Source organism: Gopherus evgoodei, chromosome 2 (genome assembly GCF_007399415.2).
Source record: "Gopherus evgoodei ecotype Sinaloan lineage chromosome 2, rGopEvg1_v1.p, whole genome shotgun sequence".
Classification (NCBI taxonomy): domain Eukaryota; kingdom Metazoa; phylum Chordata; order Testudines; family Testudinidae; genus Gopherus; species Gopherus evgoodei.
In genome coordinates this window covers 82,182,616-82,198,943 of record NC_044323.1, presented here as the reverse complement: position 1 = coordinate 82,198,943, position 16,328 = coordinate 82,182,616, and the positions used below count along the sequence as shown (strand labels likewise).

At 46.0% G+C, this 16,328-nt stretch overlaps 1 protein-coding gene across 1 annotated transcript; it reads right to left on the bottom strand.

The window, feature by feature from the left end:
• Positions 1-539: 539 nt before the first annotated feature.
• TMEM42 (transmembrane protein 42) lies at positions 540-15,658 on the bottom strand. Its single transcript, XM_030551177.1, has 3 exons — positions 15,492-15,658; positions 4,234-4,380; positions 540-2,320 (listed from the first exon to the last, which is right to left on the bottom strand). The coding sequence occupies exons 1-3, from the start codon at positions 15,648-15,650 to the stop codon at positions 2,177-2,179; spliced, it is 450 nt and encodes a 149-aa protein (XP_030407037.1). The 5' UTR covers positions 15,651-15,658; the 3' UTR covers positions 540-2,176.
• Between the last annotated feature and the right edge of the window lie 670 nt (positions 15,659-16,328).

Here is a 16,328-nt window from a genome sequence, read left to right as displayed (position 1 = left end):
AGTTACTTTATATTTACACTGGTATAACTGAGTGCAGAATTTTGGTCCAGAGACTATGCCAAAAGGCAGATGCTGTATCAGTTTCATATCCCGTAAGCACTGGCTCCAGTGACTCCTCTGACTTTCCATTGACTCCTTCCTTTCTGAAGGAATATGGCCTGCCCTTACAGGGACCATAGACTCTTACGAGTCTATGAATATTTATTGAAATACTAAGGAATCCAAGTTTGTCCATTTCATCCCTTTTGTTTTCCATTTTTTGCTTTTGTTTCTGACCTGTATGCAATTCACTCCAGTGGCAAAGTAAACTTATTGACCCATAGAAAATGGACCTGGACACCACTGTTAACATTTAACATTATTTCCAAAACCCAAAACAGCTTTATTGTCAGAGAAAGGAAAAACAGTCACAGTCCATAAGGCTCTGATGTCACTATGCCTGGAATATCATTCTCAGACCAGGGCATCTTATGTGACAGATACAATATTGACATATTTGAGGAAGTTCAACAACAAAACTGATCTGGAGTCTAGTGGGATTGGTTTACAAAGAAATATTTATATGCATATAACTTGGTAACGCAGTGACAAAATGAATGAGAAAGAACAGGCTATAAATAAGTGAAGAATGTAAACACCCTGGAGGGGGAGGAATTTTTTTTTAGTGTGTTGAATAGGACAGAGATATGACTGGGGCTCGTAGAATGCAAGGAATATTTAGGCGAAAGATACAGAAAAATCTTCCTAGCAGTGAGGTATCCTGTGCTGAGCTTCTAAGGGAAGTGGTGGAATACACATTGTTTGGAACATTTAGAACTAGAGAAGGGAACAATCCCAGCCTGGTCAGTGAATAGACTGCAGCAGATGAATTAACAGGTCTCTTTCATCTCTACAGACTCTTAACCAAATCTTGCTTTCAAGTACATCCACACAACCCTAGTGACATCCAAGAGTTTTAGGAATAAACAGGAGCAGAGTTTGGGCCAGTGATTCAATACACAGTATCATACCTTCGCCTGCTGAAATGTAAAACAGGAATTGCTTCAAGAATTGTACCACTGGCTTGGAGAGACAAGAGTTCCCACGTGACTCCTTGAATAGCCACCTGCCATCACTGTGGCACGTACTATTTACCAAGAACAGAGTGCTAGGTGCCTCACAGCGTACAGAAATGAAACAGTTTCTGTGCTGTTCTACTTCATGGTACAGTACAAGTGCTTTAGTTCACCTTAATGCAGCCCTGTTGTCACAGTCTCTGAGGTCCTAAACAGACAATGCAACCAGGAAATAGCTGTACTATTTTCTGTAAATATAGTGCACGGCTGTGTGTGTTTATGACGGGTCGCTTACCATGGAGATAGAGCAAAAGGGTTGTTAGAGGACCCAAGCAGGAAAGGTAACACAATAACATAGATGAGGGTTCTGAGGAAGCAACAGAAAAGCTGTTTATTGGGGGAATAACTCCTAGAAGACTCCAGCCAGGCTAGATTGCTCTTCCTAAGGCTAAGCCTAGGATCAAGAGGAGGATACTAAACATTAGAGGACCCTAAGCCTAAAAAACGGTGAGGGCTGCAGGAGTGTCAGTGAGAGCTGACAGGCTGGCAAGGGGACACAGAGTCACAGCAACTGGAGCAGGGGCAGTCAGCTTTTCCCAATGTAGACAGAGATGACAGGCTTGGCTGAGACACATGAAAGCTGGCAAGGAAAGATTAAGGCTTAGGCTAAGGGAAATCTGCATGTAGCCCTTTAATGTTTGTACCCTTTGCTCTGTGGGAAGGAATATATGATACATTGTTTTGAAGAAGCTGTTTTGAGTCACTTTTAACCACTTTGCTGATTGCTGGTCCCCAGAGCAAAAAGGCTTACAGATGCCTAACTCAACTGGGCCTCAGATCACATGGTTGAGAAACAAGGAGTCTGAGACCCAGAGCCAGAGTGGTTGGACTGCATAGTTCCGCCCGGAGTGAGGAGCAGGCAGTCAAGCCTATCACTTAAGGGGACAGAGTTAAAAAAACAAAGTCAAAGCACAGTTCGCCCTGTAACCATGACAGCAACATACGAGGGAGAATCATCCAAGGAGCAAGTCTGCAGGAGCATCACCCACTTACAGCAGAAAGGCCTGAAGGCTGATTTTGTCATTAGATTGTTGCACAAACTAATCCAGTGGGTTTAGTTTCTATTTGTCCTTCTTCTCAGAATGCTGCTGTTCTGTGTGAGGTGAAGCTGTGTGCAGCAGCAGGAGTCCACAGAGTGTCATGCTGATCCCTACCCACCACAAGAGTGAACGAGTCTCTCCAAAGAGCAGCTTGCCCAGGAAAGCCTGAGGGAAGGAAAGAGAAATACATTCACAAGGCAAAGTTGCAAAAAAACAAAAAAAAAACAAAAAAAAAACCACTTCTCCAGTACAAAACCAGGGGCAGATCCTCAGCTGGCGTGTACAATGGCCTAGTTCCACTGAAGTCAGTGGAGCTACGCTGAATTACACCACTAGATGATCTGACCTGTGATTCCTAGTATAAAGCCTGCCTAACGAAACTACTGCAACCATCACCAACAGGAACATGTACTGTTACTTAGAATCACCGGAGTTAAAGTTGGAAAAGACCTACCAGGTCATCCAATCCATGGTCCCTGGATTAGTCCCTGTTGCTCTGTCCAGCCCAGTAAAAAAGAGACTTGGCAGATGCTGATTTTTGGTTTTTTTATAATTTTGACAGATGATAATGTTGACTTTTAAGCATTTTTTCCAATTTGAATATTCAGAGCTGAGGGAAATTAAGGGGCATCAGACAATTATTTAATGAAAACAGATATTGAGATTCAAACAGTTAAAATTTTATAATTATTAAAACACACAACTGTCAATATCACATGTCAAAATATACAAAATAAATATCTTTCCATCAAACTCTAATATGTTCTCAAGCAGCATTCTTCTTACTTTGCCTAGTTGTAAATTTTAATGATCCCTGATGGAAATACATTTCAGTGGTTTGTGTGTGTATGGTGAAATTGACGTTTACCGACATTTACTGATAAAAATCGAATCCTTCCAAGCCTTCTCTTAAGTGTCCCAAGTGATGGGACTACCCTGAAACACTATTCTGCAGGTTATGATGGGAATGTCTTGTTCATATTTGATTTTAATTTTCTCTTTCTTAATTTTATCCCATTACTCTTACTTATAGTCCCTAAATTCCTCTCTATCCTTGGCAAAATACCCATTTTGTTCAGTGGGCCCAGAATGTTACCTCTAATATTTAAGTCAGGGATGGGCAATCTCTGGCACGCGGCTCACCAGGGTAAGCACCCTGGCGGGCTGGGTTGGTTTGTTTACTTGCCGCGGTTTGGCCGATCGCGGCTCTCACTGGCCATGGTTCGCCGCTCCAGGCCAATGGGGGCTGCAGGAAGCGATGGCCAGCACATCCCTCGGCCCACGTTGTTTCCTGAAGCCCCCATTGGCCGATTCCTGATTTAAGTTATCTCTTGGCCAAACAAGCTGTTTTAAATCTTCCTTGCAAATCAGTGCTGCAGACCCTGATCTTTTTTGCTGGTCATCTCTGAATATCTTCTACAGTCAATATCTTCCTGGAAACAAGGGGACTGATCTAAAGTTCACTAAAGTCAATGGAAAGACTTCACTGGACTTTGGATCAAGCCCATAGTGCTAAAAACTGGACAAGAGTGATCTAAAGTAGGGGAAAAGAGATCAATATGTCAGTTGAAGAGTTACAGGTAAGCAGGGGCAAGCGTAAAACACCTCATATTCCTAAAGGCATGATGGTTTTGGCTTGGGGCTTGCTAAAGAGTGGTGCAAAGTAAAAGCAAAACCCTGACAGTGTGTCTCCTCTCCAGTTCTTAAACATGCACAAAGACAAGGCCAGGCTGTTTCAACCTATCAGAAAATTATGATAAACACTAAACCAATCACAAGCCACTGAGAAAGATAGCATTCGCTTATGTAGTTAGGGAAGAATAATTCCCCTACAGTAATTTACTAGGAGAAATTCTACAGCCTGTTTCATGTAGATCAGACAAGATGATCTTTGGTGTGATTATCCCACATCTGCCTAATCTGGCATTCTTACATTTTCCTCTGGAGTATCTGGTGCTGGCCACAGTTAGACAGAATACTAGGCTAGATGGACCCCAGGGGGTCTGATCCAGTCTGGCAATTCCAGCGTCACAGAGGTCCCTTCTGGCCTTCAAATCTATGAACTCAGTTCTACTCACCGAAGAGATGAAGTTGGAGGCTGTTGTTGTCACCGTGGCGGTCGCTGAGGAAGAGGCGTAGTGGAGGGCTTTTGCAAAGAAGGTCCACATGACAGCATTGCATGCAAACACCAGACCGACGCATCCTACTCTGAGCACCACGTGTAACTGCAGAAGGGGGGTGGTAGAAATATAGATGTTTTTTCACTGACAGTTGACTCTCCCAATTATTTTGCAAACACGTTATGCAAAATAAAATGTCACAAGCTGTGAACTGGCCTGGACCTGAATTACAAACATTATTTTGTGAAATCTCAACTCTTGTGTTTCTACATTTACTAATATGCCGTATAAAAAGGAGGCAAATTATGAAGACTGTTCTGACATTTTAAACGGATGATACATTAGAGGAACCGATGCCCTGTTTTTCCCTCACCACTGAAGAGAGAAAATCTGGAGGGAGGAAAAAAAAAAGGACACATAGGAAAACAGAACGGTTGCTCTTCTCTTTACCACCTACCACTGAATGAAGGAGAATCCCTCAGAAAGTGCTTGATCCTACAAGATACCAAGCACCCTCCACTCCTATTAGCTTCAAAATCATTTGATGGAGCACATAACCCTACAGGAGATGTTGAGCTTCTGAACAGACTTGGGGCTTCAGAGAATGTCAGTTTATCAATTGCCTTGGCCTACATTCCCGGAGAAGTAAAATCGCCTACCCTCCAACTGCATCCAAGCTCCACATGTTCTTTATCTTGTGGTCAGACTCTAGTTCCTGGGGTGGGAGTTGGGGGGGACAGACTGGAGACTGCATTATGGAGGAAAATTCCCTAAGAAATGGATCCATCCTCGCTGGAACATCCTTAAAAATGCATTATCTGAGAGATCTGCTCTCAGCCTTTGAACTTTAGGCTACCAAAGAAGAGCCAGAGACCAAAGTTCTGCAAAATCTCAGTCCCCAGATTGACTGTTCTGGGCTGTGAGGAGAAGAAAGGAAACCGAGTGCCTGTGCCCATCTACCGGTTGCTGCTGCTGCTGTATGTGGGTGTGAGGGGTGTCACTGGAGCAGAGACAGAGGAATATTGGCATATGGAGATGCTCGTTCTTTATTGCTGTTGCACAAGTGATAATGAAGGAAGCTGTAAGGAGACTAGATAGTTCATTGTTCATGGGAATCAGCAGTATTCAGCAGCTGTTCAGGACATCATTTCAGTTCAGGCCTATAGTGAGTATAAGTTATTACCTTCTGACCATTTGCTCAGTTACCAATCTGAAATGAGCTGGTCTTCCACAATTCCTAGAGAACAGAAAGCTGCTCCACCAAATCTCCCCCACAACCTGAATCCTCAGCAGAACAGCCAAAAAGATTGAATGGTCCCGCAGAGAGAACTTCTGCCTTGCTAGCAGTGGATCCTGCAGAACAATACTGAGGAGGCGTGGTTGTAGGGGAGCTTATACTGCTGCTACCTGTAGTGCTGTAGTACACAAGGACTTCTACCTTTGTGAATGTCAATCAACATTTTACATGACCACTGAATATCTCCCCACTTTATGTTACATTAAAATAGAAAAGGGAAATGAGCCGCATACAACTGTGTGTCTTAAACTAAACAAATGAGTAAAAGAACATACTAAACTGGCATACTAAATTGCAGAGGACAACCAACGCCACCATAGAAGGAAACAACTGGAATGTGGATGTAACAATCACAGATGGAGGATGACTCACTGATAGATTATGCAATAAAATCCTGCCTGTCTGGCTATCTCAGACTACAAACTGTATGGAAAACATACGCGAACGGTCCTATACTGGTAAGGAAGACAAAACCATCTAGAAGGCCCTCTGATTCAAGCTTCAATGCATCTAAACCACTTATTTCCTGCGGCACACAATGGACCACATTCAGTCCTGGCATAAGAGAGCGCACTGAACCCTTCAGTTGTGCTTGTTTAAGGAAAGGCTAAATTTGATCCAGAATCTGTCCAAAGCATGATATGAAAATCATATAGAAACCAATGCTCCCTACTACCCTCTTGCTAGCTATTCTGACACAGCGTTTGTAGGGAGACGTTAGAGCAGGGGCAAATCATGTTTCTGCTGAGAGGCATTTGAGAGAACTAAGTTCTATTGTAAATGGTTCTGCACACTCCAGGGAGAGCTCTGCGCTGCAGGCAAATAGCCAAGTGCAATCCGGCAGCTGCTGGATTCAAGCATCTTCCAACACTAGCAAGTTTCTAAGACAAAATGAACCTGCAGGTCTGATTAGAAACAGAACCCAGGGTGTGATCCTGACATAAGCTCTGAGTGAACAGGCCCTTCTGTCTGTGTACAGCTCGTTGTAGGATCAGGACCTCAGTCTGGAAAAAGGCTGCTGTTTACTTTTGTTTAAGAACTGTACATTATTTGCAAATCTCCCACTTCCCCCATTAATATACCTGGGTTTCATGCCATGATCTGCTCTATGTTATGTCCTTGAAGTAAGGATATGGAGAGGTGAGGGAGGAAACCGAAATGGCAAAAAAGCCCTGCAAACATCTGAGTGCCTGAGAGCAGGAAAAAACATTTTTTCCCTGTGCATTAGATTAATGGCCAAGCCTTTATCGTACATACCTTTATGCTAGATCCAACTAAATACTTAAAAGAGATCAATCTTCAATTGATATCAGTGAATGAGCCTTTGAACAAACACACCTGAAGGAGTTGCCTTCTCCACGGGGATTAACTATGCTTTGCCTCACCCTCAAGTGCCTTAATAGCAAAAGGTGCCTTTGTTCATGATAGGGACAAACTGTTTACTGCCAGCCTGGGGAGGCAATTGGATTTTGTGACACAATACTTAGTGGTCAAGATTAAAGACAAAGGCCCACATAGTAAATTCAGAGACTCTTAATTCTTTAAGTTTTTCTTATTAGGGCCCTGATTTGACCTTTATAGCAGGTCTTTGAATACAGCTTGTTGGGAATGGAACTTCACCTCTACTCAACCCCAGTGAGCCAGTTTACACCTCTGCTCCATTATTTACACTGTCCTCCAGTGAGCTGACTGTAGATGATTAGGGTGAGATTTTGAAAAGACTCAGCACTGGCCTAACTCTGTTCCCACTGAAGTTAGTGGTAAAGCTCTGTTGACTTCAACAGAAGCTGAGTTAGGCTAAGGCTGAGCACTTTTGAAATTACTTCCCTTAAAGTCCTTAATGGGTTGAGCCCTCCCACTCCATACTCACCACTTCTTTGGTGAACCTTGTCCCGAGTGGGCATTGTGCTCAGACACCACCGGCCTCTTGGGGCTTCTCTGCTCGGTCCTGGGTGAGTGAGTGCTGGGGTGGGCCTGACAGTGCCGTATTTGCTTCCCTTTGTGCTAACCCCTTCTTCATAGCCTGGCCCTCTGCCCCTTTGTATCGGACAGTCTCCGCTTTCTCAGGATGGTGTTACATTTCTGTATAGTGTTACTGTTGGGTGGGCGGATGTGGGGATTTAGAAATAAAAACCCAACCTTTACATTTTAATTAAATTCAACATATTATATTTTAAAAGGGCCCAACAAGATGCGCCTATAACAAAAGTACTTCTCATTACCAGGATAGGGGATCATAATGGTCCCCTTTTGGTCTTATGGAAATGACTCTTTGCAGAATCAGGTGCACTGAAGCCATAGACTTTAGAGTCACTGACTTTAAGGTCAGAAGGGACCATTATCGTCGTCTAGTCTGACCTCCTGCACAACACAGGTCACAGAATCTCACCCACCCACTACTGTAATAAGTCTCTAAAATGCCATGTACGCCTGTGCTGCTATAGAAATAATTGTTTCATTGTTATTACCACTTATTTTCACAGGAAAGGACCAAGGCATTTCCTTGTTTCTAAAAATTGAGCAATCTTATCTTGTTTCTAAGAACTGTTTTGAATATTCAGCCTAATAAATCAAAAGTTACTGGCAGGGGCGACTCCAGGCACCAGCACGCCAAGCGTGTGCTTGGGGCGGCAAGCTGCAGGGGGCGTTCTGCCGGTTGCCGCGAGGGCGGCAGACAGGCTGCCTTCTGTGGCATGCCTGCGGAGGGTCCGCCGGTCCCGCAGCTTGCGTGGACCTCCCGCAGGCTGCCACTGAATCTGTGGGACCGGGGACCTCCCACAGGCAAGCCGTCAAAGGCAGCCTGCCTTCTGTGCTTGGGGCGGCAAAATGCCTAGAGCCACCCCTGGTTACTGGATAGAAAGTTTTTAAGAGCTGGACCTCATCTGAATTTATACTTTAAATATTCCAGGATCTCTCTCCTGTCCCAAGAGAGGTAAAATACAATGAAAATGAGGTAGAGGGGCTATTTACAATCTCTTCTTGCCTCACATTAAATTCAAACCACAACCCCTTAAAAGCACTAATCTATGTTTAGCATTAGGTACAACTTTCCAGATACCGTAAGTAATGGTTGACATTTAACATTCATCCTCAGTTCCTGTAGATTTTGCTTATCACACAGCCCCCTGAAGTCAGCAAGAACTATACCACTTGCCTATGGCCATGCGCATCAGGTATAACAGGCCAGGAGAGGCTCTGCCTTTGGTGAGGACCCCTGGTTGTGGGGTTTGGCGGCAAAGTTTTTTGCTTTGTTATGCCCCATGCAGGTTCCAGGGCGGCTGAGGAGGCAGTATGTGCCTCCTCCGCTGCCCCAGAACCTGCATGGGGCATATCAAAAAGCATCTTCTATAGGAACTTTTCCCCTGGGCACTGGGTGGGTTGGGTCTGGGAAAGAGCGGCACGGTGCAGCTGCAGCCAGCCCCAGGCTCCTCCAGGCAGAGGGAAGGTCAGCTCAGGGCTTTGGCCAGCCCAGACGGGGCTCCTCTGGGCGGGGGAAAGGCTTGGCTCGGGGCTTTGGCCAGCCCGGCTGGAGCTCCTCCGTGTGTGTGTGGGGGCACTCGGGGCTGCAGCTGGTCTGGGGCTCCAATAGCTGAGGGGGTGTGGGGGGCACCGGGAGTCTTGTGGCTTCGGCCGTGGGGAGGGTGTGGGCAGAAGGGGCAGAGCTTGGGGGTAGCCTCCCCAGAGCGGGGTTCCAACCGCCGCCCATGCCTATAGCTGTGGTACAGATGCTGTTGGAGTGAGAATGCAGAACTAAAATTGATTCTAAGGGTACGTCTACAATGCACACTCCATACGATGCCATGTAGAGTCCATACACTGCATGCTCCTCCTGCACGGGTATAAATGGCAGCAAACAGGGTGAGGCACTGCTTAGGTGACATGCCTGAACCCTGTGAATATGTATATGTCTCTCTACTTGCCCAAGCAGTGCCTCGCCCTGTCTACACCGCTATTTTTAGCAGTATAGCGTCCCCCAGCCTCACTGCTGCCAGAGCCTGTCCCCACTGCAGGAAGCTGCCAGAGCCTTTCCCCACCAGTGAAAGACTCTGGCAGCAGGCAAAACTCTAGAAGGGGGAGGCAGAGGGGAAAGGCTTCGGCCAGCAGCTGGAACCTTTCCCCGCTGCTGGGAAGTAGGAGGTGGAGCAAGGATGCGGCGTGCTCAGGGGGAGGGGGAAGTGAGGTGGGGGAGGGGAGGTTGGCTGCTCGTGGATGCTCTGCACCCACTAATTTTTCCCCGTGGGTGCTCCAGCCCTGGAGCACCCATGGAGTCAGCACCTATGCCCTGAGATTCTGAAATATATAAGGCTAAGAACTGTCCTACTGCTCAATTCCAGTCACTGGCAAGACAGTTCATGGGTCCACTTGTTATTGTTACAACTAAAAAGATTAATTGGGTTCAGAATTCTTGTTCAAGATGGAGTTAGAAACAGGCAATTGGGAGAAACAACTTGTTATTAAAAAAGAAAAACTGTCACGCACTTCTGTACCAGATATGGATTGGCAACAGAGCTTGCTTATACACACCAGATGTGTTCATCAGAAGATCCTTTAATGCTCTGCCAGGTATGGCTAAGATTAGCTTAAATAAGGTATTTTACAGAGTGGCACTTAGCACTGACCAGTACACTAGCGCATGGTTGGCCAATCTGAGCCTGAGAAAGAGCCAGAATTTACCAATGTACATCGCCAAAGAGCCACAGTAATACATCATCAGCCCCCCAATCTGCTCCAGCCCCAACCCCCGTCCCACTCCCAGCGCCTCCCACCCACCAGTAGCCCAGCCAATCTGCGCCTCCCCCTTCCTCCCCACACCTCCTGATCAGCTATTTCATGGTGTGCAGGAGACTCTGGGGGGGAAGGAGAGGAGCGAGGGCACGGAAGGCTCAGGGGAGGGGATGGGAAGGGGTGGAATGGGGGCAGGACCTGTGGCAGAGGCAGTGAGCACCACCCCACCCCCGCATATTAACTTCTGAAGAGCAGCAGTTGCTCCAGAGCCACAGGTTGGCCACCCCTGACCTAGCGTTTAGCATCCACTGCACAAAACAGACATGTTGATCACCCCTGCTTCAAATAATTAGCAAAGCTGGTCAACATTTTTTATGTTCCCCCCCATCATTATGCAGAGGATCAACATTTTTTGTATCGGGGGGTAGCCGTGTTAGTCTGTATCCACAAAAACAACAAGGAGTCCGGTGGCACCTTAAAGACTAACAGATTTATTTGGACATATTTTGAATATTTTTTTAAATAAAAAAGGGTGGGAGAGGATATGCAAAAAAAAAAATAAAAAATTAACCAGCTCCAATAATTAGAAAGGGCGAATTTCCCATTTCCTGAGTTAGGGCCTGATATGTCCAGTCTAGTTTTTTGTGGTTTTTTCCTTTGGATCAAATTGCTCTATCCTGTGTAAGTGTCTAGACTCTCTGACATACTTTTCGATATGTGCTTTAAAATCCTCACTAACCTCATAATACGTAGTTGTTCATTATTTATTATTTACACGATGCAAAATAATTGTGGTCTCTTGGCACTGGTAATCCAACAAGTACAATTTTGGATCTGTCAATAATGTTTACTACATGACTAAACAATTCTCCCCATGTGGTTTTTCATATTACCTACACCTGCAGCCTCACCTCTTGATTTAAAACAGAAATAATCTTTTACTGTCTGTGTATGCAAATCCAAACCAGAAATGATACACACTTCTGTGTTTTTAAATACTGTGGTAACTACAAAAGAAATGATCAAAATGCAGAGAAGCATTCCCAAGACCATTGAACAAAGTTGAACACAGCATCTGAGGTGAGGCACGATGGAAATCAATAACTGCATCTAGTTTTTCTTTCAACGAAAGGAAAAGGAAGGGGAAAAACAACTGGAAGGAGAAGAGAAAGCTGTTAGCAAGAGAAAGGAACCAGAACAAATATTTCCTGTTTATTTTAAAATGCAATAATATCCACCAATTACACAAAGAATTATGGAAAAAGGCTACAAATAAGGACATTCTGGTTGGACTGTGGCCATTTCCCATATCATGCTAGCTTCCTCCCTTGTGCAGTTTTATCAAAATGGCACCAGAAACTTTTGATCCTATTTATAGGCTTTATATTCACAGTTACTGCTGTGCATTTGTCAGTCTTGTGTTAACTACAACGACATTGCGCTATGAATAGCTGAGTTACAGTACAGCATGATAAGGAATGATTTTGGCATTAATCTAAGAGCAAAATCACCCTTGCATTACTGAGGAAACGGTGTAAGGATGCTACATCTAAGAGAGACCTCAGAGACTTTAAGGTCAGAAGGGACCACCATGATCATCTAGTCTGACCTGCACATCGTAGGCCACAGAATCTCACCCACTCACTCCTGTCATAGACCCCTAACCTCTGGCTGAGTTACTGAACTCCACAAATCATGATTTCAAAACTTCAAGTTACAGAGGATCCACCATTTAGACTTGCCAGTGACCCATGCCCCTTGCTTCAAAGGAAGGCAAACTGCCCAGCTCCCCATCCAGTCTGGGTCTCTGCCAATCAGACTCAGGGGAAAGTTCCTTCTTGACCCCAAATATGGCGATCAGTTAGATCCTGAGCTTGTGGGCAAGATCCACCAGCCAGCCATGTGGGAAAGAACTCTCTGCAGTAACTCAGAGCCCTCCTCATCTAGTGTCCCATCACCGGCCACTGGAGATATTTGATGCAAAGAATCAAATAAGCAATTTATTTTCTGTCACAAAGGTATGACCCATGAGAAGAAAAGCCATAATAGCTGAAGGAACAACTCCACAGCCAGTGGTTCCAGAGTGGATACACTAAGGAACCCCAGGAACTTACGATAACTATTTGAATGTATTACAAAGCTTTAGTAAAGAGAGGGGTACCCACATTATCTAGAAACACAGTGATTACAGCAATTATCCCAGGGTTATCCATCTCTCTTGCTGTAGGCCGTAGCCTTTGTCTATAGTTTTCACTCCCACTAGTGTGGGTGTATACACTTCATATCTGGTGAAAACACTTAATTTTTTTTTGCATTAGGCAGGGCTGGCTCCAGGGGTTTTGCTGCCCCAAGCAGCCAAAAAATAAATAAATAAAAAAGCCATGATCACGATCCACGGCAATTCAGCGGGAGGTCCTTCGCTCCGAGCAGGAGTCAGGGACCCTCCGCCGAATTGCCGCCAAATACCTGAAAGTGCCGCCCCGCTCCAGAGTTATCACCCCAAGCACCTGCTTGATAAGCTGGTGCCTGGAGCCGGCCCTGGCATTAGGCCCAGTCCCTTGATGGCTCAACATCAGGAACATATAGGAGCCAATTCTGGTATCCCTGACACCACCCTCTGGAAATACTATTGTGCAAAACACTGCACACAACAGGGCACTACTACTTTATAATGTCTTCATTTTCAAGGCCTCTCATGACCTATCCCTCCTCTATCTATCATTTCTCATCTGCTATCGAGATGTCGACTCCCACCTCTGACAGGCCAATGACATCAGACTCCATTGCCTACTCGTTAAATATTCAAACCACCACTTTCCTGCTTTCTCCCATACTGCCTCTCACACTGGGGAGGAGATCCCTCTAAGCGTCTGCAAAACCCCTTTGTCGTTCTCCTTGAAATCCCTCCTTCAAACTCTCCTTTGCCATGACGCCTACAAAAAACCTGACAACTGGTGTGGTCACAGCCATTATGCCAACAACTATTGTCTCATTGTTTAGTTGTACTCTTCTTGCTCTCACCCCATCTGGATCCATTTGTTGTCTTTTCTCATCAGCTTCTTGGGGCAAGGTATTGTCTCTTTGTTCTGTTTGTTTAGTGCCTAGCACAGTGAGCACCTGGGCCATGACTAGGGCTCCTAGCTACTACTGTGGTGAAAATATATTGTGCATAACTAATTTGGAACTCCCACTCATTTTTTTTTTGGTAACTGTACGACTAAATCAGTTTGAAATGTTGACTTTTAATTCTAATTAGGACTGATGCCACAGTCTGGACTCAAGCACGGAAATGATGAATGGCTTGCAAATGTGCTCTTGTAACTTCCAAGAGCTCAATCCATTTAGCTTAACAAAGAGAAGGTTAAAGGGTCACTTGAATACAGTCTATAAGTATCTACACTGGAGGAATAAATATTTAATAATGGGCTCAACAATGTAGCAGAGAAAGGTATAACATGATCCAATGGCTGGACATTGAAGCTAGACAAATTCAGACTGGAAATAAGGTGTACATTTTTGACAGTGAGGACAATTAACCATTGGAATAATTTACCAAGGGTAAATTGGTAACTTTTTAATAAAGCTTGGATGTTTTTCTAAAAGGACCTGTTCTAATAATTATTTTGGGGTAATTCTATGGCCTGTGTTATACAGGAGGTCAGACTAGATGATCACAATGGTCCCTTCTGGTCTTGCAATCTATGAATCTACGATACAGTATAATACATAATAATACAATGCAGTACAGAGCTAGTAAGCTGTTGTGTCAAATCAGCCACAGAGGTAATGAGGAGCCACAGCAGTGCTTTTTTGTTAACTGTCTGCTCTCACAAAACAGGACATGTACCATGCAGCCATTGATGACGGCTCTGTGACAAAAACTAAGAATCATCACCTGGTGAAATGTCTTCTACGTCTCTGGAAAGTATGTTACATGTTCTAAGTAACACTAAGCCAACATTTCTTCCAAACCTTCCCCTGCGCATCAAACAGTATGTAATATAGACTCTACCCAGTCTCCCACTGACACCTCTGGATGACTTAATGCAGGAACAAAAACAACAAGGAGTCCGGTGCCACCTAAAAGGTTTATGCCTAATAAATCTGTTAGTCTTTAAGGTGCCACCGGACTCGTTGTTTTTGTGGATACAGACTAACACAGCTACCCTTTGATACTTAATGCAGGAACAGTTTGTTCTTTTCCAATTCTTTAAAATAGTCATTTTAAAAATGCACATGATTATTTCACATCAGTCAACATCAAATCTTGACCTGGATCTCCACTACCTGCTCTCCAGGGACAGCAGCCACTGAGATATATGTTGTAAACCTTAAATTCTTGTCAGTTTCATTTTCACAAGGGAAGAGGGATGCAGACTAAAACTACAAGGGGCAGCAATACAGGACACAAGGTGCACACTGCAGGGTCTTCCAGTGTCCTTCTTTTCTCTTTGAAAGGATGGCTCATGGCTTCATCCAAAATATGGCCTGTCCTTGTAAGGAAAAACTTTCCCCCTAAGCACATACACAGGAGAGGGGACCGGTATTTAGAAATTTAGACACCCTTCTTAGTGTACGTACTCCCAGCCAAGATCTTTGGATACTAACCTGCTCCTGACAAAGCCATACCCAAGGGTTGGTGTAGTATGCTAACGTTTTATTAGGACTTTGCCTGCACTCCCCAGAGGCACAAGGAAGGGTGAGTGGCTCTGACTGTGGGGTTGATTGTGCAGGGATGGGTGCACACCACGTGGCTCTGTGTTGCTGGGAGAGCAACTACCGCTGTGCTGGGGCCCTGGGAGTAGGGTGACCAGATGTCCCGATTTTGGGGTCTTTTTCTTATATAGGCTCCTATTACCCCCCACCCCCTTTTCCGATTTTTCACACTTGCTTTCTGGTCACCCTACCTGGGAGTGAGATCAGCTGGGGGAGGGGGGTTGCAGGCTCTGACTGTGTGTCTCTAGTGACCAGATGTCCCGATGTTATATAGACAGTCAAGATTGTTGGGTCTTTTTCTCATATAGGCACCTATTACTCCCCCAGCCCCCGGTCTGATTTCACACTTGCTGTCTGGTCACCCTATGTGTGTCTCTTCCAAGGCCGATCACACAGGTGCTGGTTTCTCCCCCTCCCCGGATGGCGGAAGTGGCGCTCAGTGGCCAGCCAAGGCAAGGAGCAGCTGCCCAGCTCTTACCCAAACACAGGCGCCAGCGGCCGCCTCCTCCCCTCCGGCCGCAGCTGCACACGCCTCCCGCAAGTAATCAGCGCCCAGAGCCAGTTTAGCGGAGCAGGCGGCCAGCGCCCCCAGCAGGCCGGCCACGGCCGAGTACGCGGCGCCCCAGCCGGCCCGCATCGCAGCAAGCCGAGCCCGCCGGCCCCGCACGAGCCGAAGCCACGCGGTGATGCCGCCGGCTGCTCTTCCGGATCTCTGGCGAGCTCACGTGACGGCTCGCCCCGGGGACGAGCTCCCCTCGCGGGGTCGGTGCTGGCGGAAGCCAGGGCTAGCGGGAGGAGCTGGCTGCATAGAGCTCCCGCCCCCCGAACCTACGCTTCATGTTGGGGGGCGTCACCTGCACCCGCCCCGTAGTACTCGGGGCTGCCTGTGGGGCCCACGCGCTAAAGCCCTGCTCCAGTGGGAGGCTGCTGGCCCCGCCTGTCTGCCTGACCAGGCGCGGGGGAGCTCTGCCCTTCTCCGGCAAGAGCTCTTCTGGGCTCACACGAGTGGCTCCGGTTAATCCTATCAGAGGCATGGGGGCTTGCTACCTACTGCTGATGCAGGGTCTGTACCTGTGTCTGATCTGAGATAGTTCCAACCAGTTTTTATCAAGTAGGACAGCACGCTGGGGGGGACCGAGCTATTGAAAGATGTGTCCTCAGTCCTTTCTGATCAGGGCCTGTATAGGTCCCAGAGGAGCTGGATCATTTCATTACTGGTGAGTAAGGCTATAATTTAGTCGGGATATTTTTAGTAAAAGTCATAGACAGGTCATGGGCAATACACAAAAATTCAGGTGCTGTGACCCGTCCATGA